Here is a 21,510-nt window from a genome sequence, read left to right on the forward strand (position 1 = left end):
TGATACATGTTAATTGTCATTATTTGTTATTCATATTCATTGGAAGATATACAATTTATAATGCTATCACAAACTTCTAAGTCTAAATAGCTATCCCTTAAACTTTATCTACTGGGTGTATTACTTATGTAATTCTTTGGAGTTGACCCTCGCGCCTTCTGTGTGTGTTTGGGCGGACTACGCCTTTGTCAGATGTCCATGGCGGATTGGTTCACGATGGTCCACCCTTCGGGGGGGACTAGGTTTGAGATGCTATATCAGGAGATCCCCGGTTCATGGGTGGTCGACCCCGCTGGCCACAGAGCGATCTACTCGAGGAGAATAATGGAAGATCGTGTCGACAGTCTGGGACACTTGACGGAGGGAGTTCTGAGGCATTACACTGTCAGCTTCAACCTGCCACCCGGCGTGCACTGTGGACCCGGTGTAGGAGTACCACCACCACCGTCGTCTCCTGACGACGAGGACCCCTCCGAGGAGGAGCCTGTGGGAGGGACTTCATCGGACTCTAGCTCACCTACTGTTGGCGTTGCTGCTGACCTTGGTTCGAGTCCTGGACCCGTGAGACAAGCACATGAGCATGTTGCAGTGGTGAGAGGAGGGATGGTTGCAAACATTGACCTAGTCGTCCTGGATTCTGATTCGGACGATGACCACGCCAGTACGTAGTCGTGAGTGCTGGGGTGTACTCCTCTGGACAGGATTAGGGTAGGAGTAGAGTTAAAGCTCTGGTCGTCATGTTCGTATTTTGGGGCAGGGTAGGTTCCCGACCGTTAACTTTTTGTGTGGTTTTCTTTATGGAAATCACAGAGAGTTGGTTGGACTAGGAGGTCTTATTCAGGCCGTTTTGGACTGACCTACTTTCATTTTGGAGGACTGTATTGTGAACACTTGACCTTTCACTTGGTTTGTACATATTGCCCACGGGCACTACTTTTGGTTACTTCCCGTCACTGCAGGTTACTCGTGACGTGGTTCACTACTTACAGCGGGGGCTGTAATTATATTGTACATTAGTTATGTTTATCTTTCGTTGTAGAGTCTTTATTTCGACAAGTCTTTAAATTCATTTTTTAAACAAATCGAAAAAAAACTATTCACGTTTTTCCGCTTTATTTTCTTTTTGGTTACTAAAGTGACGCCACCGAAATCGGGGTGTTACAATGGTTGTTATCCACTCCATCCTCTTGTCGGTCCTCTCATCGACGATGGTCAAGGTGTCGTTGAGGGTCGACGGTGGCGACTGAGCAGAGAGGCGGTGAAGGAGGATGTTATCGGTGAGAAGGACTTTCTTCAGATATGGTGTTGAAAAATGAAGATGAGATTTCCATTTTCCATCCAAAAACTAACGTTTTCTGAAAAAACCCAGAAAAATTCATTATCTTCAAATATCCCTTCATCATCTTCATCATTTTCTCCAGAAAATCCAGAAAAAAAAATTATCATCTTTCATCCCATAGTCTTCATCTACATTCTTCCGTACCCAGTACAAACAAGCCCAAAATACATTTTCAACAATTCCAGTGGCAGCAAATCATCTTCCACCCACAAAGAGAAAGCAAATCATCCCTTTCGATGCATTTCCATCTTCCATTACCACTCGCAGGTACCTTCTCTGTAACATTTTCAATTGGATTCAACATGCATGTGATTCTCATTCAGTCTAATTTTTCGATCACCTAATTTAAATTGAACTTCATTCTCGCAATTTTTTTCTTCCAGGACAAGATTTAGTGACAAGTGTTTGAACAAGGACATGGTTCTGGACAATGATTTGCTTACCAAGGCTAAAAAGCGTGCCAAATTTTTTATTATGCAATGTGATGAAATAAGACTCAATCTTAGGCAACGGTGGCGGAATACGACCCCAACGACGACCTTGGCGGCTTGACAGTGAAATCTACAACACAAGCATGGTGGTGGCTTCGATATGCTGGGTTCGGTTTGGCTTCGGTCTCCTGGGCTTCAATCTTCACTCTCGTTTTTTAGATCTAGCCATGGAAACCCAATCTGAAAACCCATTCTCTTCTCCAACTCGTGCAACAGTGCGGGCAGAGGATGCCATGAGGAAGTATACGAAGGGGAGGAGGACCAAAAACACTATCCAACGCGTCTTGGCTTCGATCTGCGTCCATCGTCGATCTACTGAAGGCAAAACCCAGACCCACTCAAGGTAAACCCAGATCCAGGCTCTGTTGCGTCTCTGATCTCTTTCTCTCTCTTTCCTGGCAGCGAGCTCTCTTATGATGGTGGTGGTGGCTGAATGAGGACAAGTCCGGTTCAGTTTGTGTGGTTGAAGAAGGGAGAGAATGAAGATGAAGGTGGTGAATATGTTGAGGATGAAGATGTTTGAAGATGTTGAAAAACTTTATAAAAATAGCATTTTTAGTCCTTGATAAATGTGTGCCACGTCAATTAAAATGTGCCACGTAGGAGAAAAACGTTAAAAATTGACGGAAGGACCAAAATTGTTGACGGAGGGTAACGTTTGGGACTAAGAGTGTTATTTTTAAAGGTTAGGGACTACTTTTGCACAATAGACATTCGTGGGGGACCAAAAGTGCTTTTAAGCCTTTTTATTATCTTGACATTACATTATATACCAAGTTGTGAGGCTCCTATTATGGACGAGAAAACGATCATTTGTCCCACCATCATGTTTGTTGGCTCAAATGACTACACGACCCGTGTTCATTAAGTTAGCCAACCAGGATGACTAAACACGAAAATATCATTTTATAATCAACTACCTAACATAAAACTAAGTTATTAGAATTATGGTCAAAGTCAACTTAAGCAAAGTTGAGGCCTCAATGTTACCAAATGACTGATTGACGAATGCTAAATGACCAATATTGTTGTCGAACAACCTGTATAAATAGGTTTGGTTGCACTGCAAGCTGTTAAAACAAATCATTTTGCTCTTCTAAACTTTGAAATTCCCTCCTTAATCTTGAGTTGATCTAAGCACCATATTGATTTTCTAAGTGGATCCTCTCGGTGACACTCATTGCCCCACTGCATTTACCACCAAGCATCACCACACACATTTAAGAGATCACCTCAAGTCCCGCCAGTTCAGCGTCGTGTTTGGCAGAGCAGCAACAACTACACCTTTCAGATGTTTGAGGAACACACCTCAAGCGCCACAACAAACACGGTGTTACCAAGGGTCCCATTGAAACAAAGACCTTGTTGTTCTAGAAAGCCACCATGGTCATACCTTTCTCCGTCGAATTCGCCAATAAAATGTTTAGGTTAGTGAAATTTTTACTCTTTTAAACAGTGTTTTAAGACTCGGCTCGGACCGGCCGGTCCGACCGGTTGGATCGGAACTCGGTGACTTGACTGGTCCGAGCCTCACTTCAGATCGGTTGTGCATGTCACTCAGCTGGAACCGTTATGAACCGACTGGTTTAATGATCAAACCGGTGTGACTCAGCCGGTTTTTTATTGAACTGGCGAGTTACCCATTTCTTGTTTTTTAATTTTTTTTATTAATTTGTGGATGATGGGCCATATATGGAAGCCTATTTTCCAATTGTCCAGTAATTAATTAATATATTGAGCCTTTCAAATTGTGTTTTTTTAATCCAGTTTGAAACATGTTGTATATAATAAGGAAAAAACGTAATATTGTGTTTAAAAAGGTGCCAGGAAGGTTTGGACACGGGCCATAGAGGAAATAAGGAGGAAGACTAACCACTGCACCATCACGATGTTATTGATTATAGACATATTTTATTATTTATATATTAATTTCATATTGCATTGGACATGTTTCATAATTTTTTAATATACACCGAGTCAAGTAATCAAACCAGTGACTCACTGGTCCGACCAATGATTCAGTACTCCGACCGAGTCAATGACCGACCGAGTTTTAAAATACTGCTTTTAAACTTTGTAATTCTCTCATTAAATTTAAGTTAATTTAAACGTGTGACTTCTACAATTACCCTCCTTTCTACAATTACCCTCCTTTTGTTGGGGCTTTCTTTTATATATGATGAGAAGGCTAAATTTCTCTGAGAAATGGATTGGATGGATCCATGGATGCTTAAATTCTACCTCTGTTTCAGTTCTAGTAAATGGGAGCCCCACCAGAGAATTTAAGATGGAGAAGGGGATCCGGCAAGGTGATCCAGTTGCTCCGTTCCAGTTCTTAATTGTAGCAGATGGTTTGAGGGGTATTTTGAAGCAAGCAATTGTAACGAATAATTTTCTGCCATTTAAAGTGGGTTCGAGGGATGTGGTGGAAGTGTCCTTACTTCAATATGCAGATGATGCGCTTTTCATAGGAGAGGCAAATATTCAGAACGCAATTGCTTTCTTAGATGCTTTGAGCTGGTTTCAGGTATGAAGATTCATTTTTCTAAGAGCAAGATCGCTGGTGTTTCAATTGATGACAGATTCACTCAGAGGTTGGCAGCTCTTTTACACTGTAAAGTGATTAAACTACCTTTTGTCTACCCAAGTCTTCCGGTGGGGTGCAATCCAAGGAGATTGGATTCTTGGGATCCGATCTTGTCAAAATTGAAGCGGAAATTATCATGTTGGAGAGGTAAGCAATTATCATTTGGGGGGCGGCTTTGTCTAGTAAAAAGTGTACTGTTTGCTCTTCCCTTGTATTATTTATCATTCTTTAAAATTCCAAAAGGGGTGGCGAAAAGATGCAATCATTTCATGGCCAGATTTCTTGGGGGGTTCTGATGAAATTAAGATGATAACATGGGTCAGTTGGCAGCAAATCTATAGATCTAAAGCAGAAGGAGGCTTGGGAGTGAAGGATTTTGAATGCTTCAATAAAGCACTGCTTGGTAAATGGAGGTGGAGGATGATGCATGAACATGACCAGTTGTGATGTAAAACTCTGTTGGTCAAGTATGGTGAGAATCAGCTATCACCTATGGCATCCATTTGGTGGAAAGATTTAATTAAATCTAGTGTGGGTGAGGAGGTTGACAACTGGTTTGATAATAGCCTGTGTTGGAGGATTGGGGAGGGGGATAATACTGAATTTTGGACTGAGGAGTGGTATGGCGCTAGTAAATTTTGTGACAAGTTCCCAGAGCTTTTTCATATCTCAGAACAATAGCAGTTGAGTGTGAAGGAGATGGGCTTTTGGTCCGATAATAAGTGGACTTGGGATCTCAGGTAGAATCAAGAACTAGAGGGAGAACTTCAGGGGCAAGTGTCAAATTTGTGTCGGATTATTTCTTCCTTTGCTCCAGCTAAGGGTGTGAAGGATCATTGGAATTGGGCGAAGTCAAGTGATGGGAAGTTCTCTGTCAGTTCAGCGTATGAAGCAGTGGTGGATCGTAATCCTGATCGTGAAGATGAAGCCTTTAAAATTTTGTGGAAGACTCGGGTACCTTTAAACGCAATTGCCTTGGGATGGAAGATTTTGCTTAATAAGATTCAATCTAAGGAGAACCTATTGAAGAGATCTGTATCTATTGGCGATGCGAGGTGTTCACTCTGTAAACTGTAATGCTGACTCTGAATCTACTGCTCATTTATTTCTAAATTGCAGGTGCGTGTGGAGGGTGTGGAGTTTGATCTGCCAATGGCTTGGCATAGTGCTTGTCTCCCCTGGATCATTGAAGGAACATTTCACTCAATTTGTGTGTTGTAGCTTATCTGGTAGGAAAATGATGTTTTCCTTAATATGGCTGGCGGTGATATGGCAGGTGTGGATCAGTAGGAATGATACTGTTTTTCGTGGGGTCCCTTTTGTGGTAGAGGCAGATGTTGATAAGATTAAATTAAAGACTTGGGAATGGTTAAAATCTAGGAGTAACCAATTCACTTATTCTACTTTTGAATGGTTTATTATTTGCTTGGGGCCTTGGAAGTTTGGTTACGTTGGAATTGGAATTGGATTGATATATTCATTTCCTTTTATTGCTGGGAGCTCGTTTTCTTCTCTTGTGGCAATGTTGGATGTTAGATATATAAGGCAGTCTTTCTTGTTGTGTGGGAAGAAGGTGTTTTGTTGCTTCTCTGCATGTGGCAGCAGTCTACTTACTGGAAGGATATTTTAGGAGTGTATAGTTCTTTGGGATTTATTGCTGGTGATATTAAATTGGTGTTTTATTGTAACCCTCCTTAGAATTACCTTTGATTTTAGATTTGGGTACTTTTTTTCCTTCACTGGGTTTTTTTAAGGGGGTTTTTTCTAATAAGGTTTTAATGAGGTCTCCCTTCTAAAATCTTTTTCTTTGGAGGTGTTAGGTTTTCTTTGGTAGAAGTTGGATTTTTACCTTTGTAAATGTTCTTACATTTAGCTATTTTTCTTTCTTTCTAGCTATATTGAGTTAAAGTACCCCTGACACTTTATTTCAATATTATTCTCATTGCTTATAAAAAAAAAAAAACCTCCTTTCGTGACCATGCACTGTCCCACCGCGTTCACCACCACACACACATGATCTAAGAGATCACCTCTTAATCCTATTCCTTCAGATGCGGAACAGATCCAATATTAATTGGCAAATAAAAGTAAGGTGGAGTAACAATAGTATATTAATGTAGCTCTAAGGCTTCGTTTGGTAGAGTAGGGAGAGATAGAGAAGAGAGAGTAGAAAAGAGAGAAGTTGAGTAGAGAGAAATATGTGAGAAATATAGTAGATTTAAGAGGTTGTTTGGTATGGTAGAAATAAAGGAGAGAGATAATAAATAATGAGGTGGAAGAGAGAGAAAAAGTTAACTTTTAATTAAAAAAATATTATTTCTTATTTTGAAGTCAGAATGCGATTAGTGGCAGTTCTAAACCGCCACTAACTGCTACGAAAATGAAAAAAAAAATAAAAAAGCAATCTAGCCTGATTCTCTTCACGTTTTGTGAAGAGATAAAAAAGTTGAAAAAAGCCATCCTCAAACTCTCTCTCACCTCCATCATTACATAACCAAACAAAGAGAGAAACTCAATCTCTCTCCTATTTCTCTCTCTTCCCTCAATCTCTTCTCCATCTCTCTCCCATCTCTCTCCCACCAAACAAGGCATAAAATCAAAATGGATCAGGAATCATTTGGTGGATGTGAAGCGTAATGGAAGAAAGAAAGGTGAATCGGATCACAGCAGTGAATGAATGATATGCAAAGCAACGGAAGATCTCAGCTCACGGATACGGAGGGAGAGAGAGGACCCACCACCATCTCCTGGCACAGAAATCTGCATCAAAAAGAAAAATGATCCTCTGTGACTGTACAAATCTAATACTAGCTACAAAGTTTTAGATTGATTTTCATACTATTTTTATTTATTTGATGAACAAAAATGACGGTACTACTATATATATTACTTCTCTGAGAATAAAATGCTGTGAGAAGATTCACTTTCTGATATGTTTCAATCCAAGCCTTTATTTTCTTGTTTAATGTGCTGCTATGCAATTGTACGAAATGACCCTACTCAAGTGAAGGCTGATGTCATGCCTACTTTTGGACTAAACCGGGCTGTCTCCATGGCATCCTTGTTTCTCTAATTTCAAATAGGATAATTATATCCAGTGTTATTAAACTCGGACCGGTGATCGATTCGGTCAGGGTACCGGGTTGATGAGTTAATGGTCGAACCACTGAGTCATTAGTTGAATTGTTTGACTCAGTATACACTAAATTTCATTTTTTAAATATTATATATGTACACATATATTAAACTATTAATAGTATATACTATCTTTGTTAACAAAAAAGTATGTATACTATATTACTTAAAAAAATATGTATATGTATACTATATTTATTATATTTGAATCGTTGTATTAATTTATTTATTTTTTTCAAAATTAGAGCTACAATTTATATCCTTTGTATGTGTCTGACGTGAGCCCACACACAATGCAACATATATATTATTTTTAATAAGTACAAATGGGCCATGATGGAAACTCTTGACCCAATTTTTTTCACCCAACTTATAGTAAACCCTAATATTTTCCTTTAGACCTTTACCCTCATTTACACTTCCCCATTATCTAACAGAAGAAGCAGCAGCCGCACAACAGATCTGAGAAATTGATGTTGCAGGGTGAGAAAGGGGCAAGATAGAGGAATGGAAGAGAGACAAGGCCAAAATCGATTCATGAAATCCAAAGAAGAATCAACACACTCTGCTTTGCTTCTGTAACCATTCAATAGTTTCTACAACTTAGTAGCCTTATCCTTGGTACTCTCCCCACAACCCACTTGAAGAAGAACGAGTAGCTTCTAAAACACCCCAACTTGAAGCGCCTCAATCAACGCTCATTCTTCAGTTTTGGAATTTTGACCAACACCCCTTCGATCTGTTCTTCGTTTTGGAGTTTTTTTTTTTTAAAAGAATACCGGTCCAACCGTAGCTCCGGGTCACCGATTTTTATACCGATCCGGCCGGTTCAATCCGGTTCAAGGCGGGTCGATTGCATCCCCGATCCGTTGCTCGACTCGAACCGGTCAGGGGTCCGTTTTCGGTTTAACCGGTCGAACCGGCCGGTTCGAGCCGAGTCTGATAACACTGATTATATCTCCACACTCACTTTTGAGGTGTGGAGAGGTGGAAGAAGAGAGATAGAAAAAATGAGAGAGAAAGATGTGATATGTAATTTAATTGATAAAGAAAAGATAAATAAATAAAATGGAGGTGAAAAAGAAGTGGAGAGGTGTCTATATATCATGACTCATTTCAAACATCATAGAAAATTAAGGAATAGATATGGTTTATTTGGTTTAGAAAAGAAAAATAAATTTTGAAATAGGTTTTAAAAAGTAAAATTAATAGGTAATTTGATGTGATTGAGAGTGAAGAGAATGAGAAGAGAAAATGATAATTTTTCTCCTTTCTTTTAACAATATTGATATAGAATTAAAAGAGATAATTTTTTTATGTTAGATGACATATTTATTATAAATATTTATAAATAAATATGATAATGATATATGGATAAAATAATAATGTGTGTATAATTAACACACTCACCTCTCTCTTGCCTTTCTCTATATGCATAAGTGCTATTCTAACAAACAAAGCATTATGCTCTTTTTTTTTATTTATGAGGAGTTTGGAAGGAAGGAAATCAGTAAAGGAGAATTTGGCTGGAAAAGGAGTTTGAAAGACCCATGAAAATGGATGGGAATGAGAAATTGTACAACATCAATATTGTGTCACTTTTCACGACAAACCCAAGCGGGAAAATAGGTATAAATGAGGGAATTGATAGCTAAAAAATGTGAATGCCTCTTTTATTGTGGGCTCTCTACCATCCATGTCTAAACTTTGTTTGGTCTATGAGAGAAAGAGAGAAGAGAAAATATGAATAAAGAGAAAAATGTGAGAAAGAGCATACATTTTAGTAGATTTTTGGTATGGATATGATAGAAAGACAGAAAAATCATGTGGAAAATTACATTTTATGTCAAAGTGCATTTTTATCCCTCAATATCCATAATGAATAATACTGGCAGTAAGAATAAGAGACCCCACATATAGAAGATCAAAAGGAGAAGAATTAGAAAAAACAAACTTGACTCTATTTTTCTTCAAAATTGATGAGAGAGCAAAAATGTTTCGGGCCCGCCTTTGCCAATTCTCTCATGCCTTCATCACTACATGCCAAATGCGGTGTTTGGCTTCTACTCGCGAATGACCTATGAGTTACAAGAGTCATTGATGAGGTTGCAGAAGAAGAATGTTGCACTCCGAGAGCAGATGGAGTAGAACAAGGCCCAAACGCGAGCAAAGATCGATGCGATTAAGGTTCAATGGGACCCACAAATGCAAGAAATGACTTCATATTTCACTTGCTTAACAATAAAATTTAAGATTTTCCATGACGTAAATAGTAGTGGTGTTGTTATTGTTGTTGCTGCTCTTCGACCTAGTCTAGTCATTGTTATTGATCTTCAACCTACTCCATGTTAGAATATAATATAAAACCATTCATTTGGCCCTTACCCAACAGCTTAAGCTTTTGGGATAAGTGGTTGTTTGACGTGGTATCAGAGTCTTTATGACTTAGCAATCTAGAGTTCGATTCCCGCTCCCCTCACTTTCTAATTAAAAAGTGGAATTTAAGCACATGGTAGGTGGACATGTGCATTCATCCATTCTTCAAGCTCAAATGGCTCTTGCTTGAGGGGGCAGACATGTTAGAATATAATATAAAACCATTCATTTGGCCCTTACCCAACAACTTAAGCTTTTGGGATCAGTGGTTGTTTGACGCTCCATCTCTTGTTGTTGTTATTGCGCTTCAGCCTACTTCAGTTGTTGCTGCTTCTCTTTGTCCTACTCCACATGTTGTTATTGGATCATCTTCACGAGATGCTGCTGTTACTGGTTCTGATTCCCCATATCGTGTTTTTGTATATGATTATGATGATAATGATATATAGCATTTTAGTGCTATCATGTATTTTATTTCTATTAAACAATTTTTTTTTAAAAAAAATGTAAATTTACAAATGGTATTCTCTGACCGTAACTTCTCAGTGCACCAACGGTATAAGAAGTCCAAAACTGTCGATGACTCTATTACAAACGACTATATCTATAGCCATCAGTAAAAAAATTCAATGACTCTATTACCAAAGAATCTTGAAGTATCAGTAAATAAAAAATACTTGCGGTTTTTTGTTAGTATCATTTGTTGTTAGTCGTTAATAAATGATGATTTTCTTGTAATGACAAGCGTAATTTAAAGTGATAGCCTCATTATCACCTTCATATCAAAGCTAATCATGTTGTAGGAGGAAGATGAACATTACATTTGTGGCGCAAAGAGAGGTCTCCATTAATGGTGCTAAGTCAAGTGTCACCCCTCTCTCTTACTCCATTATCAACGTCTATTAGTACATTAATAGTTACTAGTATAAATTCTGCATAGGTCTGTCCACCAGACGAGTTCGAGCGGATTCGAACAAAAAACGCGGGTTGTGTCGGGTGAAAATCACCCAACCACCAGGTCCGCCGTCGACCGTCCGGTTGCCATGGGCTGTTCGGGTTCAGTTTTGGCGGTTCACGGTTTCAGCGGGTGGGCTTGGACGAGTTTAATGTGACACTCGAGGCCGACGAGGGCGGGGAGTGATTGCCGGTGCAATGAGACGCATACAAGGAGCGACACCTGGTAGGATTCTAGGCGGAGGGACACATGAATGAACTGATCTCACACCCGAACAAGAGGTATTCTGAGACTGTATAGGTATGAGACTATACAGTTGAGGAGGGCATACAAATTTGATTGGTACTGTTGAATATTTGTTAAGATTTAGTTTATTATTAGTCATATCTCACTGAGATATAGTTAAGATTTGTTTATCTATTTTAGATTCGTATCTATTTAAATAGAGATTATATCTATTTAAATAGAGATAGGTTTAGATAGATTTAGTTTCTTTCTATCTCTTTGGTAGTCTATATATATATTGTAGTTTTCAGTCAAGTATTAATCAATGAAATACACAAGTAATATTTTATCAAATTCAAGTTGGTATCAGAGCAAGTTTCGATCCTACCGTTGTGAGGGGGTTCCTCCCCCGTGAGCCCCCTCACAGGGGTTTTCAAATCTTTTTGGATCCAAAACTCTTTGGATTTAATTTTTTTTGTACTTCGCTTACGCGCTTGTTAGTTCTAGCAGTTTTCTTACGGTCTCATTTCTTTATGATCATGGTTCCCTTTCTCTTGGAACCCTAGTGATCCTTGTCACGTTCTTGGCAGTCACTATTGGCGTTCAACACTGTCAACGTCTTTCCACTTCCGTTTTCTGAAGTTACTCAGAACGGATCAAAGACACCTCCATCTTTTCCCTAAAGCGTCGTCGTATGTATCTTGAGCAAGGTTGGTCCTTGAGTGGGTGAGTCTCATTGATTAGTGAACACTAAGAATCTGTGGTAGGAATATCTACATCTCTCCCACAGTACCCCCGTTCATACTTATTTGTTGTGGCGCAAGGAATGCAATACGAATTGTTAGTATGGCATGGTCAATAATTCGAGATTGTACTGATTCAGTAATGTGGTCTTTGTATGGTCAATGGCAGGTATTATTTTAATGGAAGCAAGCTGTAGAGTTTGATTAAGGTCTCCAGTGGTGCAGCACCTTTGAATGCAACAGTTATTTATTACTTTGTCCAAACTTCCCTTAATCTTGATTTCATACAAGATACATGAATAATGAGGAAGCCACAATTTCAACAATAGATAAAGATGTTATTCGAGATGTTGTTTATATCGATCAGGGTGATTATATACATATATCTGATCACTTGCAAGGTATTATCAAATACAAGGGATTTCAGATTGCTCCTGCTGATTTAGAAGTTGTGTTAATTTTGCATCCTGAAGTAGTTGATGTTGCTGTTATAACTACCATGGATGAAGAAACTAGAGAGATACCAGGTGGCTCTTTGGTCCAGTCCAATTCTCAATTAGTGTGTTGGGTTGCTCTAGTTTCTTATTTTGGTTTCTTGGTTTTGGTTGACACAATTGTGGTTTTGGAGTTGGAAAAGATTTTCGGACTGTTTTTGGGAATTTCTCTCTCTCCGGTAGCACGACTTCTCAAGTTATATTTGTTACAAGCTATGCATATGACATATATGGTATAGCTTGAGGGGAAGTGTTGGATATTGTCACTGCCGCTGGATTCCAAGCCACGCGCCTCCCATCTCTCTGCGTGCGCGCCCTCATAGCTCCGCTGCTTTGTTCTCGCCGGTCCTCTTTGTGCATCAGCCAGGTTTGGTTTTAAGGATCCTCTATTTTGACGTGTGTTGTGGCGCCACAGTTGTGATCCGGTCTTCCTCTTCCAGTTTGGTTCGTGGGTATGTCGCGTTTTCTCAGCTGCGATGTTTCTCGCTGTTTGAGTTCTAAGTTTGCGTCTCATGGTTCGAGATGCTCTTATTATATTGATCTTGGCTGACTTTATGCAATTTGGTTTTGTTTGGTTTTTGAAGGTGACAGTGTCACCTTCGTTTGTTTTATCTCGATTGTTTTGTTTTCTGGTTTTAGGGCTTCAACTGCGAGTTGCGTTGGCCCACTCTCTAATGTTTGAGAGTTGTCTGTGTCAAAGTTGACACCATTGTTTGTCTTAGAAGCCATCAATCGATCGACCTCAAGTATGTTTTATTTCTGTGTAGTTGTTGTTGGTGAGTTGTTGCTTCAGCCTTGTTTTGTTTTCGGGCGTATTGTTGCTGGTTTTTCGCCCTTGTTTGCTGGCTCAGCTACCCTACGACACTCCAGAAGAATTGGTTTTTTGTCTTGCATCAATTTCAGTCAGATCAAGTATGAGAAGTTATCTTTTCCCTGCCCATGAATTTAGCAGAAGTTCGAAAGAATATTCAATTTGAAGTATGAGATGTTGTCTTTTGCCGCCATGGATTTACTAGAAGTTAGGAAGGTTATTTAATTCAGAGATTCGCCAAGACCGTCATTATTAAGGGATATCTATTAAGATAATTTTCTTCTTGGGTTAGATTTGTTACAAGCTTAAAGCTAAGCAAGCTTTAGCTTGAGGGGGAGTGTTGAATATCTGTTAAGATTTAGTTTATTATTAGTCATATCTCACTGAGATATAGTTAATATTTGTTTATCTATTTTAGATTAGTATCTATTTAAATAGAGATTATATCTATTTAAATAGATATAGGTTTAGATAGATTCAGTTTCTTTCTATCTCTTTGTTAGTCTATATATATATTGTAGTTTTCAGTCAAATATTAATCAATGAAATACACAAGTAATATTTTATCAAATTCAAGTGGTACTACTCATGACAACAAGATGCATCTTCTTTTTGGGAGCTCAACTTATAAAAACTCTAAGGTTAAGTGTGTTTGCCTTGGAGCAATATTGGGATAGGTGACATCCTGCGAAGTTTTTCCTGAAAGTGCGTGTGTGAGGACAAAACGCATTGAAAAGACTCATGTTGTTACCGTGAGGCCAATCGTCAGATTGAGATGTTACATTCAACATTCAGAAAAAAAGGAAAAAAATGAAGATGAAGATAGACACAAGATTCATCATTCAAAAAAATGAAGATTAAATATACATTTCTCCTCTATCAGCCCATTATAAATAAAATCATAAAAAAAGGAAGAACATGTCTGGATCGTGGAAGACGAAATCTGAAAGGTTGCATCTTCATTTGCAAGAGAGGAACCTGAAGCGGTAGTACGACGACTATTGGTGTCAACATCACGATGGTGCGCGGACTCCGGTTGCGGCGGTGTATCTTCATGTGGTGGCGGCGCTGGACCTCAGAGAAGGAAAGGTTGTGGCGGCGCTGGATCTCCATGGGTTGTGGTGAAGGTTTTTTCCACACGGTTTTTTCTACCCGTTCAACCCGAAAATTGACTCGAGATGGTTTTTTTTTTAGTAGCAGGCCGGACGATTGCACATGGAAAAAAATTGACAACCCCCTCTGCATATATATACCCTTCATTGTTGTAAAGCTTTATATGCAAGTTTAGTTTCTGATTTGAAGTTTGTTATGTTTTTTTTTATCAACGTTTGTTATGTAATTAGATTTGTCATTGTAATAATTTTATATTGAAGAGACAGTCTTGTACTATCAGTCAAATCATTTTTTTTAATTTGAACGACAACAAATTTGATGGCATAGAAGGGGTTGATGTTTCCATTCGATAGAAGGTCATTTCGGTTTAGATGCATAATAAGCATGGATGATTTGAAGAATAAGATTCATGTAAAATTGAAGCTCACATAAAACCAAATTCTTTCTACTTTTTGACTTGTAATTTATTTTTTCACTTAATTTAAATAACCTAAAAAGTATCGACCTTTCCTTCCTCTTTCTCTAGTTTCGCTTTCTTTCCTTATACCTTTATTTCCTCTCAGTTTCTTCCATAAACAAACATAGCCTTAAAATAGCATAAAATAACCACCATCCTATTTTCTTTAATCTAACTAACCCTGGAAAACAATGTTCACAATCTAACCACACTTACATTGAGATGGAGAAAGAAAAAAAAAAAGAGAGATATGAGGTGGTATGAAACAAAAAGAAGAGAGATAAGAAGAGAAAGTGAGTGAAAATGAGATGAAAGAAAAAATATAAGAACAAATCAAAGGAGAAAATTATATTTGCAATTCAATTAGACTCACACCTTGATGAGCTATGAAGAAAAAAGCGATAAATGAATGATATGGTAAATGATGTGATGAAAATTACATATAGATAGAAATGAAATGAATGAATCAGATGGAAAAGAAAATGTTCATGAGTGAGGGTGTTTTTGTTTTTCAGTTTGAATCACATTTGCACACGTTTCAACACAAAATCGCATTTCCCTAGGCATCCATCGTGAAAGGATGGTCTAAGTAATGTTTCAAAGTTGGCTTACGTTGAGGGATGCCTGTCGTGGGATGGTTCAGTTGCATTTTTATTGTGATAAGATAAAAACATCCTTCATTCCTTACTATGTCTCCTTCTATCATCAAGGAGCTCGACCATGAAACCACAAATCAGCAAACCATAAGTTCTAGTCCTGAAACCAACAACCTAGAAGCCCGACCGGAAATCTCCACGAATCATTGTGTTCACTCCATTGTCGAATCCTCTATCATGAGTCCCCTACCCTTGGCGAGAGTTTAGGAGTAGCAGTGAGGGAAGAAGAAGGGGAAGTTGTCATATGGAGACTATAGTCGTTCATTTGGTGGTTTACGTCCTTGGCAATGACGTCCCTCCTCATCGTTGTGGTTGAATTTGGTCTTAGATGGGTGAAGATGTTGGAACCCCTCTAAGACGTCTACCTCGCCATTGTCGTAGCCTAAATCCCTCCTCCACACATTTTCCTCCTCCTCAAGGAATATAATGATTCCATGTGCTATTTCATCTGGTTTTGGTATGAATTTAGATTATTATTATTCAAGTTTTTTTGTCTTAAATCTCCCATCAAATTTCTTCTTAATTAGTTTTCATGGGATTTTAATTCAAGATGCATATTTCATCTTTTAAATGTGAAATTCTTCATTTGCTCACATTGAATGCTACCGGAACCTTTTTTTTTTTAACCAATTCCAAGAACCATATATTCTTTGATGGCGAAGAAGAAGCTTTGATGTGGTGAAGGGAAGGGTCTTGAAAGAGTGAATTTAGGGAAGATTGATTTTTTAGTTTTGCAACTTCGACAATGGAGGGGGTGAGGACCATAGTTTATCAAACATTTGGATACTGCTGGCCGCAGGTTGAAAAACATGGTGGCCTGATAATAGCAGCAACACCGCTATGATGAGGGAGATAGATGACAGAGAGAGACAGTTTCGTATCTTACCTTAATTGATCACAACCACTCATTTATTTAATATTATATCCACGAAAACTATTCAAATGACTCAAAATGGTTCACTTTCTTAATGACCTATGGTAGATAAAATGAGTGTGCAAACACACAAACTAAATGTATCAAAACTCTAACACTATGTTTGTTAAGGTAGAGAAAGAGAAAAAAGAGGATAAAGGGGAGAGGGGGAGTGTTGTCGTGTTTTGTTGGCAGGGGAGGAGGTAGAGGGGGTTGATTTTGTGGGTTCTACGACTTCTTTCATTCTCCTCAAAATGAGAAGAGATAGAGCAAGAGTTGAACACCTTTTTTAACTTTCAAATTATATCCTTGTCTATTTATTCAATCTATCCCCTCTTTTATATTTTAATGTTTTTAGTTTTGTTTAAAAATGTCAATTCATACTAAACTAATCTTCTCTCTTCTCATTCTTTATTTAACCAATGAAGGGGAGAAAGTTCACATCATTCTTTCTCTCTATCTCTCTTCTTTTTTCATCATACCAAATAACCTCTAACACTATGTTTGGTAGGGTAGAGGGAGATAGAGAAGAGAAAGTAGAGAAGAGAGAGGTTGGGTAGAGAGAGATATGTGAAAAATAGAGTGAATTTTAGAAGTTGTTTGGTATGATAGAGATAAAAGAGAGAGAGAGATGAGAAATAATGAGGTGAAAAAGAGATAAAAAATAAACTTTTGATTAAAATAATATTTAAAAAAAAGTAAGAAAGTGACGGTTTTAAACCACCACTAAGTATGCCACATGTAGAAAAATAAAATAAAAAACGCAACCCCTTCGTTACTGTTCCTTTTCTCTCCAAATTTGAGAGACCCAAAAAATGGGGTGGGTCCCACCTCTGTAGTCCCTCCTCCCTCTCTTCTCTCTCCCACCAAACAAGGTAACTTTCCCCATCTCTCTTCTATCTCTCTCTTGCATCTCTCTCTTCTAACTCTCTCTTAACAAACAAAGTGTAAATTTACCATATTTCTCCCTTATTTCTCTCGTCTCAATTTCTCTCTTCTCTATCTCTCTTCTCTAAAACAATAATGATATACTCACACCTCATTTTTTCTCCACTTCATTTCCACCTATTTTATTTCTATCCCTTTCCTCTTATCATCTATCACATCTTATAATTTTTTCTCTTATTTTTTCTTTTCTTCCGTTCTCTCCCCCTCTACCTCTCTCCACCTTATTTTTGAGGTGTAAAAGAATAATTATTCCAATCTAAAAACCTCTAAAATGACTCAAAAGCCAAATATCGAGAAAAAGAAAAAAGTTTCCTGTACAATTAATTTCCTTTATGACGCAGCGGCTTTCCCAAAAACCATTGAAAAGCAGTAATTGATTCAACAAAACTGTGTGAAAGTCAAACGTGGTTTTCTCAACCACACCACAGACTACACAAGAGAGAGCCAAAGTGGACCCAAACAAAATATATTCGCTTGGTCCACCCCTGTCTAACCTACACTACATCCAATCCAACGTTACTTCCCATCAAGCGTGTGTGAATTAACTAACACCAGATTTTTCTAATGAGATAAAGTAATGATATATAGACACCTCATCTTTGAAACACTTTATTTCCACCTTTTTTTATTTTTATATCTCCTCTTATCATCTATCATATCTAATACTTTCTCTCTTTTATTTTTTCTTTTCTTTCTATCTCTCTTCATTCCACCTCTCTCCGCCTCAAAGAGAGGTGTGAAGATAACATTATTGTATACTAACTGAAACAGATCTCGAGTTTAAACTGGTATGATAAGAATGCAGTTGCGTTTAATACTTAACCGAAAGAGTTTTGCAATCCTATAATGGTTTGACCCGTCTTGAAATTGTGAGAGCAACGTACAACAACCCACAATAGTCACTACTGTTCACAATCTCAATAAAAATATAAGATTTTGACAGCAGAAGCGACAAGTGCAGGTGGGATAATCCCTTTTGCTGGATTTTGCCGAAAAAACAAACAAGATCTCTCAGATTTCGATTCGAATCCCAAATCTCTCTCTCTCTCTCTCTTTCTCTTTCTCTTTCTCTCACCTTTCATTCCATATATATTATTCCCCTTCCTTTTCACCTTCCCATTCAACTCCATCATCTTCACTTTTCCCATTTATACCCATTTTTCTTCTCATCCACAAACTTCATCATCATTTTCATTTTCATCTTAATTTCGAGATACCCTTTTGATGGATACCGCCGGCGATGTTCTCAGGCAGAGTTTACCCGCAATGGATGCAGGGGAGCTGCATGTGCTTGCTGTTGATGACAGCCATGTCGACCGCAAGGTCATTGAACGGTTGCTCAGAATCTCTTCTTGCAAAGGTAAACATGGGAAATCAAATTCCATGATTTTTGTGTTTTTTTGTTGCATTTAGATTGGTTTCTGATGGTTTTTGGAACTGGGTTTTTGCAGTTACAGTTGTAGATAGTGGAACCAGAGCTTTGCAGTATCTGGGGTTGGATGGGGAGAAGAGCTCAATTGGTCTTGATGTAAGAAAACTTGGCTCTAGAATTGTTTAGATGCATTTAACTTTACTGTTTAATGGTGTTTGTTACTTGCTTGAATTGGAGCTTATGTTGTTGTTTTGTTTGATTGTGGTTGCAGAGTGTGAAGGTTAATCTGATAATGACAGATTATTCCATGCCTGGGATGACAGGGTACGAACTGTTGAAAAAAATAAAGGTGAGATTGAGAATGGTGATTTTGTTTTCTTATCTTGATCATGGAAGAGAAGAAGAAATTAATTGAAATATTAATTGTTAGTTGTTTATTTTGTCTTCTAATTTTTTGTATTCCTTCATGTTAATTTCAGCAGGAGTCATCTGTTTTCAGAGAGATTCCAGTGGTGGTTATGTCTTCTGAGAATATCTTGACCCGAATTGATAGGTAAGCTCTTGATTCAAATTAAAAAGCTACTTTGTTCTGGTATAGTTTTTAATTTTCTAGAAAGCATGTTGTTGTTTAGCTGAACTTTTGAATTCAATTTCTTGATTTGTGTGGTTGTATTTACATTTTGGATGAGGTTTGTTGATTTGCATATGCTCCTAATAACTTTGAATGGATTTGGATCATTTGAGGTGTGTTTGTATTTCTGTTAGTGCAGATCCAATTTGAATGTGCTTTTGACCAATTTGGCAATCCATATCTTTTGTTAATTGAATAAATGTATTTTTGACCAACTTTTACATAGCAATAATTGCTTCTTGTAATGATGTACATACTAAAATCTACCATATCAGAGAGTATCCCTTGTGGGGATTAGAATACTCAATAATAAAGGAAATAATTGTATGGAAGATCACAGGAGATCTTAATAGTAGATATTTATGCCTAGGCTTGCGTTGTCGTGTGGATTAGTGCTCATAATGCTTTAAGCCTTCACAATTACCAATAATATGAAATACTCCCTCCATTCCTATATAACTGATACTTTAAGGTTGTGGCACAAATATTAAGAAGTAGCAATTAATATTCTTGTTTTACTAAAATTACTATCTAACTTCCTATTATACCCTTTATCTCTCTTATCAATTCTAACTTTTCAATTTTCCTACAAACAATAAATGAAGGGCATAATTGATAAAGTAGCATTAATGCTCTCTTGAAATTGTAAAAGTATCAGTTAAATAGGAACAAAAAAAAGAACCAAATTAGTATCAGTTATTTAGGAACGGAGGGAGTATGTCTTAGTGCTAATTTTAAACTTAAAATATTTTTAAATTGAAGCTGATGCCTTAGGATTCGGGTCCCAATAACACATGGCCACTATCCTGTTCCTAAAAATGGAGGTCTTACTTCAACAAAAAGTGCATCACGATGTGTTATTTTCTTTCGATTTTATTTTCTTAATTGGTAGGATTAATCTCTCAATAATCTGATAATGTTAGACACATGTAGTGTTGTGGAACATATTACTTTGCTTGCATTTGTGGCAACAATGATTGAAGCTTGATGAAATCAGATTCCTCTTTGTTTACTAGTCAATTAATTGAACAAGGACCTTGTTGGCATGACAGCAGTTATTGTTATTGTCATTGTTATAATTGCCACATAATTCTCTATTTTATTAACATCATCTAGGAAGCTTGCATTTGTTCCTGAATTATTGGCAAATACTGCCATGTTGAACATCATCTAGGACCTTGTTGGCATGACAGCAGTTATTGTTATTGTCATTGTTATAATTGCCACATAATTCTCTATTTTATTAACATCATCTAGGAAGCTTGCATTTGTTCCTGAATTATTGGCAAATACTGCCATGTTGAACCCACTTTCTCATTGCTTAGTTTTTATGATTGTCAGTTGCTTGGAGGAAGGAGCAGAGGATTTTCTATTGAAGCCTGTAAAGTTGTCAGATGTTAAACGCCTAACAGATTTCATCATGAGAGGTGGAGAGAAGAAGGTTGAACAAAGATGTCAAAAAAGAAGCAGATCAGATGATTGCAGCTCATCTTTATCAACTGCATTCTCATTGGTTTCTCATCCATGCGATCTATCATCATCACCTGTTCTATCAACACTTTCACCATCTGCAATGTCATCAAAGAAATCTAGACTATGATGAGTAGTGATCTTTATGTCTCCATTTTTGCAAATTGTTGATATCCCAAAGCCTCTGATGTAATTTCCGATTCTGAAATATAGATTGCTGACAATGAGTACTAGGATTAGGAACGAGGAAGGGGATGTCAGAATCACTTTTTTGTTTTGGCTTAATTCTAACATTGTACAAAAGATATTTATTGAAAATTAATGAAAACCCTCTATTTTGAAGGGTTTTACTTCAAAATTATGTTTACTTTTGGTCTATATAGAGTGTAGTTCCTCTTGGTATTATTTTTAATAAGCATTTTATTGGTATATGTACCTCCATGGTGCGATTAAACTTGGTTCTCAAGCTTTATGTACCCCCATATTGCTGTCTGAGCTTACCCTACCACATGCAAGCTGTGGAAGAAGGCTGATAACTCAAAAGACAAGGCTTACCACATCTTTACCGCATAAAGCATGCAATCAGAAAGCCAATTGGGTCTAAAGTCAAACTAAAATAATAGATTCACCCCAATATGTGGCTGTCATATTTACACTAGTGATGTTTATTTAGGTCCGTCACTAATGATTGAGAAAACTGTTGATGAACTTGTATTATGTGGTGAAAACCCATTGTAATTTTTGTTGGGAAAAGAGACACTCACTTTGATTGAGAGAGAGAATAAATTGAATGA

The 21,510-nt window shown here is 37.6% G+C and overlaps 1 protein-coding gene across 2 annotated transcripts; it reads left to right on the plus strand.

The window, feature by feature from the left end:
* The first annotated feature begins 18,235 nt into the window (after positions 1-18,235).
* On the plus strand, positions 18,236-21,074 carry LOC130734565 (two-component response regulator ARR6-like). Of its 2 annotated transcripts, none has more exons than XM_057587035.1 (5): positions 18,236-18,603; positions 18,695-18,771; positions 18,887-18,964; positions 19,095-19,168; positions 20,588-21,074. In XM_057587035.1, the coding sequence occupies exons 1-5, from the start codon at positions 18,468-18,470 to the stop codon at positions 20,844-20,846; spliced, it is 624 nt and encodes a 207-aa protein (XP_057443018.1). In that variant the 5' UTR covers positions 18,236-18,467; the 3' UTR covers positions 20,847-21,074. The 2 variants fall into 2 exon arrangements, with proteins under 2 accessions (XP_057443018.1, XP_057443017.1); XM_057587034.1 differs by having other exon boundaries at positions 18,237-18,603; positions 19,098-19,168.
* The last annotated feature ends 436 nt before the right edge of the window (positions 21,075-21,510 follow it).

The sequence above is a fragment of the Lotus japonicus genome, chromosome 1 (assembly GCF_012489685.1).
Source record: "Lotus japonicus ecotype B-129 chromosome 1, LjGifu_v1.2".
Classification (NCBI taxonomy): domain Eukaryota; kingdom Viridiplantae; phylum Streptophyta; class Magnoliopsida; order Fabales; family Fabaceae; genus Lotus; species Lotus japonicus.

What these genes read in the sequence shown, in the direction of transcription:
- LOC130734565 (XM_057587035.1), top strand. Translation starts at nt 18,468, where the DNA reads ATGGATACCGCCGGCGATGTTCTCAGGCAGAGTTTACCCGCAATGGAT. An exon ending in CAGAATCTCTTCTTGCAAAG is followed by an intron (nt 18,604 to 18,694) that starts GTAAACATGGGA and finishes GGGTTTTTGCAG; the next exon opens with TTACAGTTGTAGATAGTGGA. An exon ending in AGAGCTCAATTGGTCTTGAT is followed by an intron (nt 18,772 to 18,886) that starts GTAAGAAAACTT and finishes TTGTGGTTGCAG; the next exon opens with AGTGTGAAGGTTAATCTGAT.